We start from the raw sequence: 20,470 nt of genomic DNA, 5'->3' as shown, positions 1-20,470 counted from the left end.
TTGTCAAGAAATTGTGGCTCTTCTTTACCCGATGCTGCTCTTTATAGAAAGCTAGTTGGTCACCTTCTTTATCTCACCAATATCATACCTGACTTGAGCTACCCTGTAGGTTGTCTTGCTCAATTCATGGATTTTCCCACTGATGTTCATCTCAAGGCAGTTTATAGAGTGATTCGATACTTGAAACAATCACCAGCAGCAAGTCTTTTTTTTTTGGTCTCTAATTCTTTTATTCTCTCTGGATATACTGATTCTGATTGGGGGGATTGTAAGGATACTAGAAAATCTATTACTGGTTGTTGCTTCTTTCTTGACCAAACTCTTATATCTTGAAAAAACAAGAAGCAAATAACAGTCTCTAGATCCTCTTCTGAAGCTGAATATCGAGCTTTAACAAATAGAACTTGTGAACTTGTATGGTTGCTAAAAATTCTAAAAGAATTCAAGATTTCTCCTCCCCTGGCCGTTGATATATTTTGTGACAATAATCTGCTATGTATATTGCCTTAAATCCGATTTTTCATGAACGGATAAAGCATGTTGAAATTGACTGCCATGCATGTAGCTCGTAACAAATATAAAGAAGGAGTTTCAAATTTTCAACATATTATCTCTAGTGAACAGCTGGCTGATCTATTTACAAAGCCTCTTGCATTGGGACCCTTCTCCTACTTGCTATCCTGGGATTACTTGATCTACACAAGTCAAGTAATACCAACTTGTAGGGGATGTTAGTTAATATAGATGCTAAAATAATATTTTCAAATGTAAAAGATTTATTAGTATATTTTTATTTGTTTGTTAGATTGTTCAGCTGACTAGTTTGTTAGGGCTAGCTAATATATAATTTGTTTTTTTTTTCTTTTTACACCTTTTGTACAGCTATATAAACTATATAGCATAACGTGAAGTTCTTATGATGTATTATTCAATTGCAATCAGAAAATTCATTATCACAACACTCCTCTCTCTCGGTTTCTTCTCAATCATTCTTTTCTTCTTGTTCTTCCTCATTCTACTGCAACCATTTCAGTGGCCGACAACAATTCTTTCTCCATTTATCGTTAATTTACTGCTTAAGATTGATACCATTTTACATATTATATGAGATTTTCTATACCTCATAATCATGTAACACCATTACTAAGGATTTTGAATCTATAATTATCTTATTTAATTTGGTTTCATAAAAGAAACTAATTTAACAAATATAATGGAAGAAGTCAACTTTATGATTGACCTATCTAACGGTAAACTCATAATCTCAAGCAGGGTTAGTTTAATTAAACATCGATTAATGCTAAAAATATATACAAATTAAAGTTATCCTACTCACGTATATGTTTATAAAACTAGCTTAAATAATCTCTCATTAATTAATTAACGATGCACTCATGCATATATATTTTAAAGCTGGCTTAGCTTGACGTGTGCTTTTAGGTGGTATTAACAACAATTTGACTTTTTAATTTAACGACCCTGGGCTTCAGTTAATGAAAACTTTAATTCACTTTAGGGATTATTGATTAAGGTAACTACTAATTAACATTACCATCTTCTTTCTTTTTAATTTATCTCAACAATGTCGTGAAGATTAATATTCGTAGCTACCAATAACATTGACCAATTAATATTTTCGTTTCTCTTTATTTAAAAGAAAATGTGAATAAAAAAGAAGCATAAAGATGAATAATAATAATGGCATGCATGCAAGTAAGTGCTACTCATGCGCCTTAGAAATGGCCGAAAGGGAATAGTTCTATGTAATGTAATAATCCACATTCCATTCCCCAAGTATGCCGCAGTTACAGGAAAAAAGAGTAAATGATACCTTGGGATCTCAGTCATATATAATTAATATTGTTTCTATGCTCACATGAGAGTTGAGACCCTTAGATTATGACTTACTCAACCGTGGTTATCTTCTATATTTATATTTATATTTATAAATAGGGTAAAGTATTAAATTGATTCCTTAATTGATTTTTAAGGTTTAAAATATTTTATTTGAATCCAAAAAAGTTTTATTTAGTTTCAATGTAGTCTCAGTATAAGGTCAAAATTAAATAATTAATGAAATGTCTTACATAACAATAATACAAGAACAATATCGATAATCTGGAGAATAAATATAAATTCTAGAGGCACAAAATTAATCGTAGATATATCAATACATTTATTTATTATTCTCCTTAGTTTTATAAAAAATATTTCATTTAAATTATAAGAAAAATGATAAATAAATATATTGATGCATCCACGGTTAATTTTGTGTCTTTGGAACTTGTACTTTTCTCCAGATTATCGACCTTGTTCTTGTATTGCTGACTTCACGATGTGACTATATTGAAGCTAAATGAAACTTTTTTGGATTCAAATAGAACATTTTAAACTTTAAAAATTAAAATAGGATTACGACCAAACGTAAAAAGACCAATTTAATATTTTTCCCTTATAAATATAAATAAATGGTATGTATAACGTTGTTATTATAATATATAAGAAGATGAATTTTTAATGAAATAAGGCAAACAAAGATATGCAAAGGTCAAGAAACACAGCTCAATTCAACTACTTCATGCCCCCAACATCGGCACAAGTTGTGTTTTTATGTTGGACAAAGATTATGTGCATACACATAAACATACACTTGTTTATTATAATACTACTTGTATTGTATGAATTAAGCTACTAGCTAGATAGGCTTAGTGGTTGCATGTGAATGTTTAATGCTGGATTTATTAATTATTATAAGGGCTGGAATTGGTTGGCTGAACCAGCCATGTCAATTAAATATAATATTTTTGGGATCAAGCACAGATCCCAATTAGGTCTTTTTTGTGTTAAGATAGAGGACATCTTTCACAAGTCAACTGATGAATCATGTAACTATCAGGTTTCAGTTTCACACATGGGGATTGTCAAAAATATCAATTCCATATTTAATTAGTATTAACATGGGACATGTTGAAATAATGAACTGGCTCTTCAGTGTTCAAATTGATTGTTGAGTCAAAGTCGGTACCCTCAGAATTAAAGTCAATGGAACTATTACTTCTCAGACATATGGATGTGATGTGGTGAATTTGGTCTAGGTTGTCATTTCTCCCAGAATAACTTCAATGCCAGTTTCCAAGTAAGATCAATTTCAACATATTGAATTGGACGAGAGATTTGTTCTATTAAAATCTCTAGTTCTTCTGTTTTACTTTTTTTTTAGGATAGAGTAATGTGTGATTCTAATTATTTTTATTGGAGTTAGCCATTGGGCCGGGCTAAGCCCAAAAGGGAGAGTGATATCTCTTTTGAGTTTGGTGAAGCATTTTCAAGTCTACTAATGGTAGCGGATTACGGATATGTAGTCCTAGATCATGAACATAGTTAATATAATGGGCCTCAATTATCCATGTATCAGATCCAATTCTCAAAACCCAGAAAGCTATTTTGTCTCATTTCCATCACTACAAGAAACGAAAAAATTCATACCAAAACAGAAAACACTCAAAAATTTCCTATTACCGTGAATCCGTGATCAATTACCCTATTACCAACGTCCAAAAAAAAAAAAAATCTATTATCTGCTGAGACTTTTGCCGGCAGTTTTTGGACAACCGTTCTTGGTTCTATTTTTCTGTGAACTGTTATATCATCCTCTCTCTTCTAATGGTTGCTTTCTTTCTAATCGATTTAGTGAGTATTTTCTGATATTCAATTTGGTCTTGAATTTGGACAAATAGAACTTGCAATAGGTATAGTAGGATAGAGTTTACCTTAACTTTATTTGTGGGTTAAAATTTTTTTTTAAATTTTAGCCTATTCTATTCGTAGGTTGATAACTCTTTTTTTTTTTTGTAATAATATGGAGCAATAGTCCAAAAACAAAAGGATTATACAAAAACAGTACCAGAGATAGAGCCTTCCTTTAAGTTATCAATAAGCAAGCTCTGAAGATCTAAAAGAGACAAGTCTATAAAACTATAACTTGGTAATTGACTCTAAATATTTTTAGCTAACCAGTCTGTACATCAATTTGCCTCCTTATAAACATGTCTAAATATAATCTCCCATTTCATCTACTCTGCTATCTTTCAGATTATATGGTTGTGGCCTATGGCCATAGTTGTCACTAAGGTATCTCTTAATGTACATGATTGCATTTAAAGAATCCAACTCTACTATAACCCTTCTTATCCCTAAATTCTATGCTGTCTGTCCGTACCTTAAAATTCTAAATTCTATTCTATCTAACCCTACTCATCGTCAAAATAATTTTTTTTAAATAAATATAAAATTCAACCATTCTAAATTTCATACATATTAATAAAATAAAAAATAAAAAAACTAAATTCAAATTAAAATTAAAAATAATAAAATCTTAAAGAAATCTAATATAAAATTACAAATAATATAATTATCAACTAGTTTAGTGATTATTTCAAATTTTTATAAAAAGAAAATTATGAGTACAAAACTTACTCTTTTCACTACATGCATAATTTTTACATATATATTATATAATATATTAAAAGTACAGGTATTGTAGGGTAGGATAGAGTAGGATATACCCTAAACTCGTACCCTACCCTATCCGCAGGCAAATTTGTGACCTATTTTACTTTATCCGTAACGGATAGAGTAGATAACCCTATCCGAACGGTTTGGTTTAGAGTGAATATTCACAGGTAAAGTATATATTGCCAACCCTATAGACGAGTCTTAATTTGATCTTAAAGTTTTAATTTCTAAACTTTGTGAACATACTCATATCCTAAAACGCGGATAGTCAGATGCATTAAGTAAAACCACATTTTGGTTTCAAATAGTCAAAAAACAAAAATGTTTATGCGTTGGAAGTTGCCAGAAAAATTGTTCTAAGACTAATGCCATTCATGTTTATAAAGTTTAGAAACTAAATAGTATGATTCTAAAAATTGAATCAGACCAGTCGGTCGAACTGATTCAACCGAAAACTGGTAATGAAAATCACTATCCCTCTGAACCCTGAAGCAAAGTTCAAAATCACCAAACCTAAACCCTATCCCTGCAACGGTTCTGCCGCCGCCGTCCGTGCTGTCGGCGCCTCCGCGGCTTCCTCCTTCCCGCTGTCCCGAGCCCAGGCCCTGTCTTGTAGCTCGGCGTCCTCCTTCCCCCTGTTCCCGTCCTCCCTGGTTTCTCTGTTCGAGGCTTGGAGCTGCTCGCCGCCGTGTCTCCGGTCGCCGTCGTCTCGCCGGTCGCCGTCCGTGTCTCCGTCGAAGGTTAGTGGCACTTCACTTCTTCTAGTTCTAGCTGTTCAAATCCATTTTATATATGGGGTCTTTGATTCTAAACATCTGCCATTGGAACACCACATAAAACAAAATCCAAACACCTGATTAAAACAATAAGCGATTTAAAAAACTGAAATTTAGAAACTTAGAAAAAAATACTCACAGTTTGCTGCATGAAGTAACCCTTAGTAGCTGGGTCAGGGGTAGCAGTAAGACCAGGGTTGTTAGTTGGTAACTCCTTCGGTTCCAAAGCCATTGAGAACAGACGAAACCCACTGAATTTCTGCAACAAAAGAAAAGGGAAAAATGAGGTTAGCGCTTAGAGCTTAGGGCAATGAAGGATTGGATGAAAAAGATGAAACTTTTGGAACCTTTGGTTTGTGGGTATGTGAGAGTTGGAAAGGGATTGAATTGGGAGAGAGGAAAAATTGGGGTTTGGCGATGAATCGGTACATAAAATTGTACGAAATTTGTCAGTAACAACTCTTTTGGGGAGTTCTACTATTTGAAGTTGAAATTAAGTTTTTGTGGCAATCCTCTTCTCATGCTGTTAAATTATATAATTTCTCATCATATTCCAGATTTCCAGTAAGATTTTGTGGCCACTGGATGTACTAAAACATTTACAGTGATACTACTACCATGCCTTCTCTGTTCGACTTCACTAGCTAGTAGCTACCTTTTCATGTTATTATTACTCAACATTTGTAAATAATTGTAATGCAAATAGGGCTTCATTGAACTGTAAATTATATTTAAGTGATTGTTTTGGGGGCTAAAGGGTTAAAGTTCTTACTTATTAGTTGATATATGTAGTTAGTTATAATAATTTTGACAGCTTTATATTATGTAACTCTGTCAACTAACTTTTGGTTTATGTGAAAACCGCTCACGTTTGGTTTTTCATCATTTCTTGGAATATACGTTTAGAATTTTTTGGTTTTACTTGCTTTGAATCTGATGTGGAATTACTGTATTGAGAGGATTAAAGTTTTGTTTTCTAAAACCAACCAAAAAAGTAGTAGTGTTATGGTTTTTCGATCTTAAGGATTTTTATGAAAATATTGTGTTTGACCGTTGTAGGAATAATAATTATTCAAAACCATTCATAGTTTTGAGTTTGTATTTTGATAAGATCATATGGATTTGGTTGATAATATTTTATGTAGTGTTTTAAATTTGGAAGATATTTTAAGATTTATATTAGATTATAATTATATTTTAGGATGGTTGTTTATAATTTATTTATTATTTTATTCTAAAATAGTTTTTCCGGTTGAACCGCCGGTTGGACTAGTGAACCAGTGACTAGAGCGGTTGATGACCGGTCCGGTTCTCAGAACCTTGCTAAATAGAGGCTATTGAAATTTCAGAACTAAATTGAAATTTGCGTGCAAGCTTAGGGACCAAATTGAGTTTTAAGTATTAACTTGTATTCTCTCTGCAATGTTTCCTTTTTTCTTTTAATATGCCACAAACTTAGGTTTAGTTTAAAATCAATATGTATAAATAAACATATTAAAAAACAAAGTGGAGATTTAGGTCCATAGATTGTAATGATGTATCGTTTATAAAATTAAACCAATTACACGATGATACATTATAAAGTTTAATTGAAACAAATTTCATATAGAATGTATATGCATTGATTTAATGATACACTAAATTTTCAATGAACTGTTGATTCCTGCTATTGCTAAATGTCTATTGTTCTACTAATTCCATGTTTTTGAATTTTGGCTACTAATTCACATCATTTAGCCTCTTACATTACTGAATAGAACATTTCAGTTGATGTTTCATAATGAGTGTCCTTTTGCATCTTTAGATATATTGAAAAATATATTTATGTTAGTGTAGCCACTTTGCTCACTTAATATGATTTGGATGGATGAAATTGATAATCACAATGTAAGTTAGTAATTAATAAGAAACAGTGTTTGTGTGTTATAATATGTAGTTTGGCTATTCATGGTATATGAGCATTGGTTGTTAGTGCTTGATTCAATGGGGAGCAGAAAAGTGTTTGAAACAAATGGGTGTGTCTACGAAAGCTAGTAAGTGATTGCTGAATGGTGAATAGTACGTCGCTTTGAGCTTCCAAGAGATGTGAGGGAAAGAGGGAAAAGAGGAGTGAAGTGTGGTGCTTTACTTGCACACACACAACTCACACTACTCTGAAATTGAATTTGGTGTTAAGAAGATGTCATTTGTCAATTTTGTGATCTATATAAATAATTTCCTAAGCTTGATTTTTCCAGCATGACATTGTTGGGCAAAATTCCTCAGGAGAATACATGGAGTTTGGCGTTAATGTGTTATATATAGTGATTGTACAAGTAGAATTTGTGGGAATGGTTGCTTTATTAACTAAGAATTTAAATATGTTAGCATGACTTGAGAGGACTAAAATAGGAAAAGATAAGGTATTGATTCTTTTTCCTATTCAAATATTTTGTACAATGACTTTGGTATAATTTTTGTATTAATATTAGTGGATTATGGTTCGCGACTTACTATCTATGGATCAGTGTTGATTTTAACATGTATGGTTTTCTGTCTCTATGCCTATACTTGCTCATTAAGGTTCTTTTAAGAATGTCTATATTGTCGATAATCTTTTGAACATAATTAGTGACATCTTAATGCAGTTAAAGCTAATGTTTACCTAACAAGTATTTGTTTTGCTCAGATCAAGTGGCATCTTTGCAAGAAAGCAGCACGAGTTATCTACTTACACTTTGCCCTGCAGAAACATTCCCTAATTGAACAACTTCATGACAAACAAGAGCAGGTTTGCACTTTGGTCATTATATTTGCAGCCATGTTTCTTTTAGCGCCATAGGTGGTTTTTCTAACTAGCCTTTTCATGCTTACTCCAATATGTTTTAAGTGGGGAAATATGATTTCAATTATTTTCTTTTCCTTATCTAATTTTCTAACTTGTAACGTTCTCATGAAGATAAAAGAATGGCTTCACAACTGGGTTGGAGAAGATAGAAAAACGATCCGAAATTAATGATTAACGATTAAACAAAAATTGAATTTAAGATTTCAAATCTTCCGGTAGGGGGTGAAGAAACAAATGCAAAAAAAAAAAAAAATGATGATGGTGAGCAGTATTCCAAAGAGTGATGATTATGTATTCACAGTAGTATAATAGACTAATTAATTGTTATAATATTGAGATAATTAAATAATTAATTAGTCTAATGTTATTTGGTATTCTAATGCCTCTTTTTGTTCTCTTTGTTCAGTTCTCATCTAAATTTCATGAGACCCTGACACAGTGAGAAAGCCTGCAATTTGGAGCAGCAGAACAATGGCATTCACACGATCTTCCAAAACATTCTTCTTCTCCTTCAACCTTCTTCAAAGGCGAACCTGTTCTTCCAGCACACCACAACCCTTCAATGCCGAAACCATCTGCAGAATCCTATCCGCCAATCCAACTTCCACCGTCGACGCCTCCCTTGCCAACATTCCCGTGCAAATGTCGCCAGAGCTCGCGGTTGATGTCCTGAAGAAGCTCAGCAACGCCGGTGTACTTGCCCTCTCGTTCTTTCGTTGGGTCGAGAAGCAACAAGGGTTCAAGCACACCACTGAGAGCTTCCACGAGTTGATCGAGTCACTTGGTAAGATCAGACAGTTCAAGATGATTTGGACTTTGCTGGCTGAAATGAACCGCAAAAAATTGCTGACCAGAGAAACATTTTCGCTCGTTTCTCGAAGGTACGCGAGGGCAAGGAAGGTCAAGGAAGCAGTGGAGGCATTCGAGAAGATGGAACAGTATGGGATGAAGCCACAGGTCTCGGATTTTAACCGTTTGATCGATGTTCTATGCAAGTCCAAGAGTGTTGAGAAAGCACACGAGGTGTTTGATAAAATGCGGCAGAGAAAAATTGTGCCTGATTTGAAGACATACACTATTTTGTTGGAAGGTTGGGGTACCCAAGGGAACTTGTTGAGGGTGGATGAGATTCGTAGAGAGATGGAGAGTGAAGGTTTTGAGCCTGATGTAGTCACATATGGCATTGTCATGAACGCATATTGCAAGGCAAAGAAGTATGATAGTGCTGTCGGGTTCTACCATGAGATGGTGGAGAAGGGTGTTAGGCCTAGTCCACACATATATTGCACTTTGATTAATGGGTTAGGTTCTGATAAGAGATTGAATGAAGCTCTTCAGTTCTTTGAGATGTCCAAGGCCAGTGGTTTCCCCCCGGAGGGGCCGACTTACAACGCTGTTGTCGGGGCTTATTGCTGGTCGACAAAGATGGAGGATGCCTATCGGGTGGTTGGGGAGATGAAAGAATTGAAGATTGGTCCAACTTCGAGAACATATGACATAATACTGCATCACCTGATAAAGGCTCAGAGAAACCAAGAAGCTTATTCGATTTTCCGGCGAATGAGTAGCGAGTTTGGGTGTGAGCCGAGTGTGAGCACATATGAGATCATGGTGAGGATGTTCTGCAATGAAGGGAGATTGGAGATGGCAATGGAAGTTTGGGATCAGATGAAATCCAAGGGAATCCTTCCTGGAATGCATATGTTCTCGAGTTTGATCGGTTCCTTGTGTAATGAAAGCAAGGTAGATGAAGCTTGTAGGTACTTTCAGGAAATGCTGGATATGGGGATTCGCCCTCCTGCACAATTGTTTAGTTCCTTTAAGCAAGCTCTAATTTACGAAGGGATGGAAAATACTGCCATACATTTTGCATTGAAACTTGATAAACTGAGAAAAACTCCATTAATTGCTTGATGATACAAAAGGCTAATTTATTCTAAAGTTTAATATTACATTATTATCTCATTGTATTATTGCTTGGGTAATGTCTTTAATCATATAGCATATGCTCTAAGTATATGGTGGGATATACCTTAATCCATTCCATGCAAAAGAATAGGTCCATGTTTTATCCTTAGTGCGAGAGCAGCCAATAAGCAATGATTTTGTCTTGTGTTGAAGAAAGGGACTTGCTATTATTCTCTCTAACTTGATAACTACTAAATATGGAGACAACAATTGCCAGCTTGGATTGGGGGTTGGAGCAATCCTCTCCGGACAACTAGAATTTATTTTACTTAATATTTATTAATTATTATAAATACTAAATAAAATAAGTTTTACTGTTTTTTTTTTCCCTCTAACATTACTTATTAATTAAACGAAGAATATATAACACACATTCCTATCGGAAAAAACCGTAATTTAGACCGAGTTGTGATTCTACCAACGAACTATTTTGTAGGCTTGAAGCTCTCTGTCACGTGCGATACACGTGCAAGTGTAGTAGAGAGTTGGTGGAAGGTTACAGAAAAAAAAAAAAAAAAAGTGAAAAACGAAGCAGCAATATATTCATCGAGCTTCTTCACCAACTAGTTTGTTCTTCTTTCCTACACTCACCATCTCTCTCTCTCTCTCTGTCTCTCTCTCTCTCACTCTCTGTGAAGCAATTCAATCCAGTCTCAACATGGCAGGTCATATTCCTCTCCTTACCCCGTTCCGCTTTCAATCTCTATTCTATTTTCCCTTCCATTTCAATCATTTTTTTCTTTCTCGAACTTTCTTAATGTAATAATGGATTCAAATCATTGAATAACATTATACGTACTCTGATTGTGCGGAAAAACATCCTCTTGAATTTGTGTTCTATCTTTAATATTTTTCTATCTCGGAATGGACTGTTTTCTTCTGCAGTACAACCTTTGAATCACTGTTCCTTTTTTCCATTATGTTATGAGGAGAATAATTACTCTAAGAATTGTTAAATAAAGGGATAAAATGAAATCGAGTTTGATTGAAGAATGGTTGAAATTGATAGTGTTTCGTAACAAGATTCACAGAATTCTCATCGTCTATAATTTTACGATTATGTAGGAGCAAGAGAGTGATTGAGTACTAACTTGACATGATGATAGTCAGAAAATAATTTAAAAAAAAAATAAAAGAAATAAAAAACTTCACATTTGATTGGAAATTATTAGATAGGTGAGGGAATGAAAGAGCAAAAGGCATTTTATGAACCTGGAATATATGAAATCTGATAAAGGTGTGTCAATGTGTTTATATGCAGCAACATCAGGGAAGATTGTCCAAAATGTTTTTGTGTCACAGTCACATTGCTACTACCAACAGAATAGGCAGTTCCATTCACAGAGTCAGAGGGCCTATTTTGCCCCTTATATGCGCAACTCGCTTCCCTCACCACCGGGGAAGTTGGCATGGACTTCCAACCCATCCATGCAATTGCGCAATTTGTCCAAACCCAACAATGATTTTATTATCCAGAGAAACATTCACTGCAATGGTCTGTTCTAGACTCTCATTATACAGGTTAATATAACTGGAAAATCATTTAGTTTGAACACATTTAGTAGAATATTGATCTCTTTGTCTCTTCCTTCCTAGGCTTTTTATATGTACAAAATGTACTGATATATCAGCATCTGTATATGAGCATGCATTTCATTTGTATTATTACAGAATTTGTTTTGTATCTTACCTTTAGGATTTTTTTTAAAATGAAAAAAGTTAATTTTCTGATGGATGTTTGTTCCTTCCATTTGGAACATGGTTACAGCTTCCGCATCTGCATCTGCATCTGCTACTGCTGTTCCGTATCTGGACAAGACTGATTTTCTAAGGCTTCAAAATGGCAGGTCAGGATCACTGCCCTGTGATCTGTTTAAATGTGTCATGAATAATTCATTGATCATTCAATCTTCTTAATTTCACTTTAACTGCAACTGCATAGTAGAGTACTAGAGTATTTCTTGGGCAGCTTCCTGCTGTAGAAGCCCAATTTTTTCTTCCTCTTTGTTTAGATGACCAACATTTCTTAGATCTTACATCCTGTTGTTGTTGTGGTTTTTACATATAAATAACAATAATTTAAACAGTGACATACGTGGTGTGGCTGTTGATGGTGTTGAGGGAGAGCCAATTAGCCTCACTGAACCGGTTGCTGAAGCAATTGCCGCTGGTTTTGCAGCATGGTTATTTGAGAGAAAGAAAGCAGCCGCTTCTCAGAATTTGAGAGTTTCTATTGGCCATGATTCCCGAATATCAGCTAAATTACTACAGGTTAGACTTTAGATTTTTTTTTTCCTTATATCGTTTGGTGGAAATATTTGTTTAATACATCTAATATAGAAGGTTTTGTTGTTTATGTTAAAAAAATTTTATGACTTAGAAGTTAGAAACTACATATAATTTAACATAAGTCTACTGTCTCAAATTAGGTTGGAACGAACAATATAACCTTGAAAATCTATTGCTTTATATTGTTCTTGACTTCTTGTCAATGTTTTGAGTAGGAATATATTCTACGCTTCATTTCCTTTTATTTCCTTTGGAAATTCTCCATAATACAGAAACTTAATATTTGAGTTTGCTTTTGGATTGTGATTTGAAGTCATGAATAACTTGAAATGTATAATTATGAAAGGGGTCTTTCTTTACAGGCTTCCTATTGTTAGAGCATGCATGTATCTAAATAACAAATACTTGGCTAGAACTGACTATTTGCTTATGAACTTGCTAAATTTCAGAATGCAATTTCTCGTGGTCTTGCTGGTGCTGGCCTAGAAGTTGTCCAATATGGGTGGGTGATATTTTTATTTTTTGCATTACTTTTTATACCTTATGTTATTGATTTGATAATGAGGACAGGTGAAATCATGTTTAAACCCTAATGATAGTAAGCATCTGGCCAAAGAGATCTCTTGTTAAATTGACCCTAACTATGTCTTATCAGCGTTTAATAACCTTCAGATGAAACCAACCTGAGTTCCTGAGCCACAACCCCATAATCAAATGTCTAGTGTTTTTTTTACACCATAAAATTATTGATAATATTGACGTTTAGTAGTCTCTTGAACCTATCATGGATAGCTATCTGCAAATGAGTGAGTGTGTGTGTGTGTGTGTGTTTTTTTTCTCCTTATTTGTTCATTGGGTCAGACATGATACTAATTGGTTGTCTTTCTTTTGTTTGCCTAATTTAGTAGTTTTCACCATGGATAAGACCATTCTAATGGCCTAGTCAGTTAATACCATTGTTTGCTCATTTTCAGATTAGCATCAACACCAGCCATGTTCAATAGCACACTCACAAAGGATGAAGCATTCTTGTGTCCTGTTGATGGATCCATTATGATAACAGGTACATGATGAGGTTGTAGCTGAATGTCACTATTCTAACTGTAAGACATCATAGTTGTTTGAAAGCTTTAGATTTTGTTTGTAACATGCTCTTCAATGCAAAAGCCCTTTTGAGTTATCTGTAGAGATTGGTATTGCACATGCTTCTTCTTGTGAAACTATAATGAATCTTGGAGAATGTTGAAAGGAGGGTTCAAACAAAATCACTTAGCCATGAAACCTGATATACTATGTCAAGGAACTACTATTTATGCCTTAACCCTTAGCTGTTAGACTGAGTGGTTTTCCTTACTAGCTTGTTATTGTATTGGTGGTCATGAATTGTTTTTACTATTTCCTGTTTGTTAATAATTAACATCCATGGGTTTTGACAGACACTTTTATGTTAGTTTAGTTTGGTTTTGGTAATTGAAAAATAATTTCTCATGGATAAAATGAAATTTTGAATATTTAACTCACCAATTGTTTATGAAACATCTCTATATGTGAACAGCGAGTCATCTGCCCTTCAACCGGAATGGATTCAAATTTTTCACAAATGCTGGTGGACTTGGAAAGACTGATATCAAAGACGTATTAGAGCGAGCTGCTGATATATACAATCAATTTACAGCTGAAAGTTTAGCAAATTCTGAGAGAAAGGCTTCATCATCTATTAAGCAAGTTGATTACATGAATGTATATACATCTGACCTAGTAAAGGCAGTTCGCAAAGCAGCGGGAAGCATAGGTATGGCTTGATATTGGTATGATAATAAATAGTTGTTTGGTAAATGAAGTGGTTAATAATGGAGTTCTTATTGGGAGACATTATGTGTTATTATTTTTATTGTAGCATTTACAGTTTTTCCTCTGTCGTTTTTTTGAATGTTCTGATCCTATTTTCTAATCTTTTATATTGCATTGTCTACTGACAGAGAAGCCATTGGGTGGTTTCCATATAGTTGTTGATGCAGGCAATGGAGCAGGAGGTTTCTTTGTTGTAAGTAGCCTTTGTAATCTTTAGTTTTAATTGTTTTTCTAAAATAACCTTTTTGTAAAACCTTTTATCAAAAAAAAAAATAAAAATTGTTTGTAAAATGATTTTTTCCTTGAAAAATCCATCAAAAGGGATGAGCTTAGCAGAGCAACAAATGTATGATTTATAAGCCTTCAATAGGCCTAATGCTGAAGTGCAATGTGCATTTGACTCTTTCTCCAAACTTAATATTTGATGTTTCGTTTTGATAATTAATCAGAAAAAGGTTCTGGAACCACTCGGAGCATTTACTACCGGTAGTCAATTTTTGGAGCCTGATGGTAATTATCTCCTCCCCCCCCCCCCCCCCTTCTTTTTCCTTCTCTCTCTCTCTCTCTAAAGGAATTATTTCAGCTAGGTTTAGTTCTTGGACTTCATTAATAATCGTTCCTGTATACAGGCTTATTTCCAAATCATATCCCCAATCCAGAGGACAAAACAGCTATGAGAGCTATAACCAAGGCAGTCCTTCAAAGCAGAGCTGATCTTGGAATTATCTTTGATACTGATGTGGACAGGTAAGGATCTTATTCCTTATTGGTCTTGCCACATGCATACTGTTTTAAGTTTGTTAAAGATCTATCACCTTCGCTAGATCTGCTGCTGTGGATTTTCAAGGCCGTGAATTCAATCGGAATCGTTTAATTGCCTTAATGGCAGCAATTGTTCTTGAGGAAGTAAGGCTCTTAATTTTTGCTTTATCTGGCCTTTGCTTTATAATCCTTATTCACTGAATAGTTAATATTACTAATTATTTCGTTATATCATCTTTTTTTTCTAGCATCCGGGTACAACTATTGTCACGGACAGTGTCACTTCTGATGGCCTTACCACATTTATTGAGAATAAACTTGGTATAACAGAATCTAAGCTGACATGATCTAATAATAGTCTCCCTCTCCCACCTCACTTTAAGGGTTTATTATAACCTTATTCATTTCAATAATTCAATTTGAATTGTGAATTTCTTGTATTCAGAAACGGTTAATAATTTACTAATGCTATTTTGTATCAGGCGGGAAACACCATCGGTTCAAAAGAGGCTACAAAAATGTGATTGATGAAGCTATTCGTTTGGTATGATGAATGCTTTGCCTGTTATTCAATAAATAAATTATACAAATCATTGTAGTTAGTCAAGGAAAGGCCCTTCATCTGAGTGCTTGACTGTAACCATTATCAAATAGCTTCTTTGTTATTTTATTTCAAACAATATAAGCTATTTGACTTATGGAAGCAATCTTGTTGCCAGAACTCTGTTGGTGAGGAGTCACATCTGGCGATTGAAACTAGTGGACATGGAGCTCTCAAGGAGAACCATTGGCTTGATGATGGTGCATACCTAATGGTATGTTTTAAATTTTTAATTGTATTGGCCAGACAACTCATTGCCAAATTAATCATCTCTTATTACTCCATTCATATGAATACTTTCTTCCTACCCCCACGCCTCCTCTCTCTCTCTCTCTCTCTCTCTCTTCTCATTTTATTTTTGGTGTCTTTTTGCAAAACTGAACATGGAATGTAGTTTACTTGGTTAAAGAGACTATGGTATTATGTAAAGAACTGCTCAACCAGTCAACCTAAAAGCGTAAGTTAAGTTCGTGTCAAGATTAGTTTCAAGTTCTGTATGTAATCATGTCCAGGTCAAGATCTTAAACAAACTTGCCTCAGTGAGAGCTTCAGGAATGGATGGTGGAAGCAAGGTTTTGACTGACTTAATAGAAGGACTCCACGAACCGGCTTTATCATTAGAACTGAGATTAAAGATAAACCAAAACCACCCAGATCTTAAAGGAGGGTAAGTCTGTGCATAGAGATTCTCTGTTTGAAACCACATTCTTCCTCCACTAGAAAAAATGTGTTATGAATTCACTGACATCCAAGAGCTTTTAGATCCTTCCGGGAATATGGGGAAACTGTGCTGAAGCAGTTGGAGAAATCAATTGGCTCTGATCCAAACCTACGAAAGGCTCCTGTAAATTATGAAGGGGTATGTCTGTCCCTTCTTAATGCTAGATTTTTAATGTTTGATTAGCATTTGAGAAAAGTTATTATCCAAGAAGTTATAAAGGCTATATTTTTGGGCATTCGAACCATACAAAACCAGTATTCGAATTTTCTGCAATAATTTGTAGAATGTATCTTCTGATCTAATTTTCAATCAGGTTCGAGTTTCTGGCTATGGTGGGTGGTTTCTTCTTAGACTTTCACTCCATGATCCTGTACTTCCCCTTAACATTGAGGTAAAACGTTCTCACGGCTTATGCTTGAGCTTTTATACGCAATATTAATATGCTGCAAGTCTGCAACTAATTCAAAAATGAATTGTAGGCACCAACTAAGGGTGACGCTGTGAAGCTTGCACTTGCTGTGCTAGCGGCTGTGAAGGACTTTGCAGGTTTAGACATATCGGCTTTGGACAAATATTTGAGAGAAGCAAGTTAAATGCTTCATGGTAGAATTGATGAGTTTTGTGCTGGAAAAGCGTTTGCTTTATATTTCTTAGCAACTGCAAATGTGAGTGTGAATGAACATATCAGAGATGCTCAGTTGTATGGATGTGAAGGGTACGTTCAGTGTCCCAGGGTTAGAAATATACGACATATCTGTGATAAAATTTGCAGTGCGAGGTACTATTTTGAGAGCAGCATCCTAAATTCCTAATTTTGTTGTACTTTGCATGTGCTAATATTAGTTCTGAATCCATCTCCAGGTTATTATTTTTCTATGTTTACAATGAAAGAAAAATATAGACATAAGAAAGATACAGTTTGAAGGAAAAGAATTAAAAGAAAAAAGCAGAGTCCCACTGCTCTGGAAGTTCAATACAAGAGCAGCTAATTTGAATGTTCATTACTTAATTTGTTTCCTTAATTAGCAAACATTTTTTATTAAGATTTTCAATGTGCAAATTTCTATTGGATGTTGGATTCAGTTAAACGTTTGTTTCAAAAGAGAAATTTAGAATGGCTGGACAATTCTCAATTCTGTAATAGCTATAAATTTGCTTGACACTGAAGCAAACTAAAAAATGCTCCAAAGTGATTTTGATTTATCTTTGGTTTACTTATATACACACTCCAATTACAAGCCATTCACATCTAGCACCTTTCCTCCCCATTAAATATATATCACAACATAGATATTTCTTCCTCTTATGTATCTAATTAGATACAGAAGCAGGTGAATTGTTGAGAAGCTTCATCATGAAGTTGAACTGAATATCAGGTGATGTTTTTGGCTGAGGCCAGGTTGCTCCTTCTGGAACCTTAATGCATTTGAAACCTTGGCCTTGATATAACTTGGTGGCCACCGGATTTTTCAAATCACAGTGCAATGCAATTGCGCGGCAACCCCAATTTCTGGCCTGTGATTCTGCCTTTGCTACCAATAGTTTAGCTATTCCTTTTCGCCTAAACTTTTCCCTCACTGCCACATTTGATATGTATGCAATTCCAGTCCTACAAGAAAGGGTTCACCATTAAAATGAAATGTAAACCATGTGTAAAGATTAAAAGTTAGCTATTTTCAAGGGTTGGAGGGTTTAAAAGATTTCATGTATTAAAAAGAAAAGATTCCAGGTGAATATAAGTCTTAAAAGACAATATTTTTTGGCGTTTTTTGTTTAAGGGCAAGTATACTTTTCATAGTGATCAGTCTGAAGAGATCTAACCTTCAGTTTCAAACAAGCAAAAGTTTACAATATATTACAAGAATTTAGTTTTGATGCATCGTAAGTGTAAAGCAGTTTTTTCATATACATCTAATTACATAATGACACATTAGAAAAAATAACTACCTTTTATATTGACGGTGTGAATGGCCATTTAAAAGAACAAATATGATTGGACAACTGTATAAAACGCTTTTAAACTGTCAATATGTCAAAATTAAACTCATAATACAATTGAAAGGTAACTTGTATGATATAATATACAGGGATATAATACAGTTAATTTTTTTAGCATTAGATTTTGGTCTGTAGGTTTTAACATAAAATAACTTTCTATAAAATAAATTTCTGTTAGGTGCAACAACCAATATATGCATACATTTTTAAACAAGTTTTCCTTTTTATGAAGAATATAGACAAAGCTACCAAAGTAAAAAAAAAAAATATATATATATATATATATATATACAAAAACCAGAACAACGACAGAAAAGAAAAGAACACATAATCTAGAAAGCCAAATTCTTAAGGAAGAAACCAAAGCCAAAAGTTGACAAGAACATAGGCCAGATTTAACTAAAAAATCTTAAAAGACACACAAATCCTCACTAATCCAAGTTCCAAAAAAAAGCAAGCTTTAACTTACCTTCTCTGTCTCAATGGTCCCTTTCTAGGTAGAAAGTCTGCAACAGTATCTACGGTCAATATACCAGCCACATAACCTTTATTGAGGCTGAATTTGCCATCAAATCCACCAATCTTGAAATCATCACTTCCAAACAAGAAAGTTTGATCGAGTGAGCTGCCGATAACAGCAACCAAACAGGTCCTTTTGCAGCCACTCGGTATGGAGACTCCGGCTAACATAGCAACCAATCTGTCCATCCTCAGAACGAAATCCAATGGGAAAGAATATTCAGGGAAGAAGGAGCTGCAGTGAGTTTCTGCAACTTCCCAACAGTCCTCTAACCTCGCCTCGCGGACTATGATTTCAGGAGACACAGTTGGGAACAAGTCAACCACTTGACTTGCCCTGCATAATCCTACATTCAAACACTAAAGCCTTTATACCACTTAAGAGAAGCTCTCTTTGAATAGGACAACATTCATATTCATTGTAATGAGTTATTATTCGAAACAAAGGAAGGGTAATATTGCTTTACCCCACATATTCATAATTCACTCACTGACTTCCATGAATAAATCAAAGAGGCCAAGAAACCAGTGTGCTTCTGTACTAGATCAAATCAAAACCTGAAGTATGAAACTGGAAAATTGTTGGATAATCTAGTATACTGTGCTACATTGCTAAATGTAGTTTACTAAGGTAGCATTTCACGAAGTTTTAAATTTTATGAACTAAATTATGTGCTACTGTTTGCTAAATACCATTCTCACAAACTCAAAATTGGTTCTTTAAAAGATTCATTTGCACAATCATGCTTTCCCATCAACAATCTAGTTAAATTCTGCACCAATCAAATCATCTTTCCCTCATTTGCCCAATTTTGCTGCTATGCTAGTGTTCCTAATAAGCCAAGTTGACCAACCCCATCAGTTTCCAAAAATTGAATGAATTCCAAATAGCCACCCCATTAATTGACCCTCTTCATCTTGTACACAGCTAAAAATGGTTGCTTTAATCACCCCATCAACTTAATTTCTGAAAAAGAAAATAACTTCAACATAAAAAGAGGAAGAACTCAAAGAACATGCATGACCCAGCAATCACTGTAACCAACTCTTGAAGAAATTAAGCCACAAAGAAAGGGAAGGTACCTGATTGGGAGAGAGAAAGAAGTGAGAATTGATGAGGTGAAGATGAAGAAGAAGACCAAGATGGGATAGTGGTTGGTCTCTTGAGATTAAGATTGAAAGGTGAGATTTTTGAGGTGTTTAGTGTAATAGGAGTTAGAGAGAGTGAGGTTCCAAGAGGAAGAAGAATAGACCGCATTTCGTAGAAGGGTGTTCTTGTATTGGTCTCAGAAGAATCCTAAGATTCTGTTTATGGTTACTGTAAGGAGAGTGATGAGAAGTCATGAACAAGAACAACATCAAAAAAGCAAAATAAAATAAAATCATAACTACTAAGCTGCCAAATTGGACTGCTTAACTTACAAGATTGGTTGTCTCCACTGATTTTCCAAACTTGTGGGGTCCACTCACCTTGCATCTCTATCCATGTCTTCGGATTTTTTTATTATTATTTATATGTGTTATTTCATGTTCCTATCAGGCTGTTATTAGATTCAGTGTAAATCTGATTTTATAACTATAGCTTAGTTGAAAAATCTTATCCCCCAAAAAAAAATCAAGATGAAAATTTCATATTAGTTCCA

The 20,470-nt window shown here is 34.4% G+C and overlaps 4 protein-coding genes across 6 annotated transcripts; 2 read left to right on the top strand and 2 right to left on the bottom strand.

Moving 5' to 3' along the window:
• The first annotated feature begins 4,824 nt into the window (after window positions 1-4,824).
• Window positions 4,825-10,091, top strand: LOC130951168 (pentatricopeptide repeat-containing protein At1g71060, mitochondrial). The gene is made up of 3 exons (XM_057879795.1): window positions 4,825-5,255; window positions 7,960-8,061; window positions 8,525-10,091. Exon 3 carries the CDS (start codon window positions 8,590-8,592, stop codon window positions 10,030-10,032), a length of 1,443 nt encoding a protein of 480 aa, XP_057735778.1. The 5' UTR covers window positions 4,825-5,255; window positions 7,960-8,061; window positions 8,525-8,589; the 3' UTR covers window positions 10,033-10,091.
• LOC130951169 (lactoylglutathione lyase-like) lies at window positions 5,109-5,778 on the bottom strand. The gene is made up of 3 exons (XM_057879796.1): window positions 5,639-5,778; window positions 5,431-5,550; window positions 5,109-5,330 (listed from the first exon to the last, which is right to left on the bottom strand). The coding sequence occupies exons 1-3, from the start codon at window positions 5,720-5,722 to the stop codon at window positions 5,283-5,285; spliced, it is 252 nt and encodes an 83-aa protein (XP_057735779.1). The 5' UTR covers window positions 5,723-5,778; the 3' UTR covers window positions 5,109-5,282.
• Window positions 10,092-10,569: 478 nt separating the features above from the next.
• Window positions 10,570-17,186, top strand: LOC130948267 (uncharacterized). 2 transcript variants are annotated; one of them, XM_057876977.1, is made up of 18 exons: window positions 10,570-10,751; window positions 11,348-11,581; window positions 11,855-11,933; window positions 12,174-12,357; window positions 12,825-12,877; window positions 13,350-13,438; window positions 13,931-14,167; window positions 14,355-14,419; window positions 14,676-14,736; window positions 14,856-14,973; window positions 15,051-15,132; window positions 15,237-15,309; window positions 15,471-15,532; window positions 15,708-15,803; window positions 16,102-16,256; window positions 16,352-16,448; window positions 16,624-16,701; window positions 16,790-17,186. In XM_057876977.1, exons 1-18 carry the CDS (start codon window positions 10,745-10,747, stop codon window positions 16,901-16,903), a joined length of 1,884 nt encoding a protein of 627 aa, XP_057732960.1. In that variant the 5' UTR covers window positions 10,570-10,744; the 3' UTR covers window positions 16,904-17,186. The 2 variants fall into 2 exon arrangements, with proteins under 2 accessions (XP_057732960.1, XP_057732961.1); XM_057876978.1 differs by lacking the exon at window positions 11,348-11,581 and having other exon boundaries at window positions 10,621-10,751.
• Window positions 17,187-17,483: 297 nt separating this feature from the next.
• LOC130948269 (GCN5-related N-acetyltransferase 4, chloroplastic) lies at window positions 17,484-20,216 on the bottom strand. 2 transcript variants are annotated; one of them, XM_057876979.1, is made up of 3 exons: window positions 19,911-20,216; window positions 18,778-19,174; window positions 17,484-17,919 (listed from the first exon to the last, which is right to left on the bottom strand). In XM_057876979.1, the coding sequence occupies exons 1-3, from the start codon at window positions 20,083-20,085 to the stop codon at window positions 17,622-17,624; spliced, it is 870 nt and encodes a 289-aa protein (XP_057732962.1). In that variant the 5' UTR covers window positions 20,086-20,216; the 3' UTR covers window positions 17,484-17,621. The 2 variants fall into 2 exon arrangements, with proteins under 2 accessions (XP_057732962.1, XP_057732963.1); XM_057876980.1 differs by lacking the exon at window positions 19,911-20,216 and adding an exon at window positions 19,295-19,316.
• Between the last annotated feature and the right edge of the window lie 254 nt (window positions 20,217-20,470).

Source organism: Arachis stenosperma, chromosome 9, assembly GCF_014773155.1.
Source record: "Arachis stenosperma cultivar V10309 chromosome 9, arast.V10309.gnm1.PFL2, whole genome shotgun sequence".
Lineage (NCBI taxonomy): Eukaryota > Viridiplantae > Streptophyta > Magnoliopsida > Fabales > Fabaceae > Arachis > Arachis stenosperma.
The sequence above is the reverse complement of the archived record's forward strand: the minus strand, read 5'-3'. Positions and strand labels throughout refer to the sequence as shown.

Bases quoted from the DNA above. Each gene is read 5' to 3' on its own strand.
- LOC130948267 (XM_057876977.1), top strand. The intron at 15,804-16,101 runs GTATGTTTTAAA...AATCATGTCCAG, and splicing joins ATGATGGTGCATACCTAATG to GTCAAGATCTTAAACAAACT. The intron at 16,449-16,623 runs GTATGTCTGTCC...ATTTTCAATCAG, and splicing joins CTCCTGTAAATTATGAAGGG to GTTCGAGTTTCTGGCTATGG.
- LOC130948269 (XM_057876979.1), bottom strand. From the start codon at position 20,085: ATGCGGTCTATTCTTCTTCCTCTTGGAACCTCACTCTCTCTAACTCCT. The intron at 19,175-19,910 runs GTACCTTCCCTT...GTTTGAATGTAG, and splicing joins TCTTTCTCTCTCCCAATCAG to GATTATGCAGGGCAAGTCAA. The intron at 17,920-18,777 runs GTAAGTTAAAGC...CCTTTCTTGTAG, and splicing joins GGACCATTGAGACAGAGAAG to GACTGGAATTGCATACATAT.
- LOC130951169 (XM_057879796.1), bottom strand. From the start codon at position 5,722: ATGTACCGATTCATCGCCAAACCCCAATTTTTCCTCTCTCCCAATTCA. The intron at 5,551-5,638 runs GTTCCAAAAGTT...CTTTTGTTGCAG, and splicing joins CACATACCCACAAACCAAAG to AAATTCAGTGGGTTTCGTCT. The intron at 5,331-5,430 runs GTGAGTATTTTT...TTCCAATGGCAG, and splicing joins GTTACTTCATGCAGCAAACT to ATGTTTAGAATCAAAGACCC.
- LOC130951168 (XM_057879795.1), top strand. From the start codon at position 8,590: ATGGCATTCACACGATCTTCCAAAACATTCTTCTTCTCCTTCAACCTT.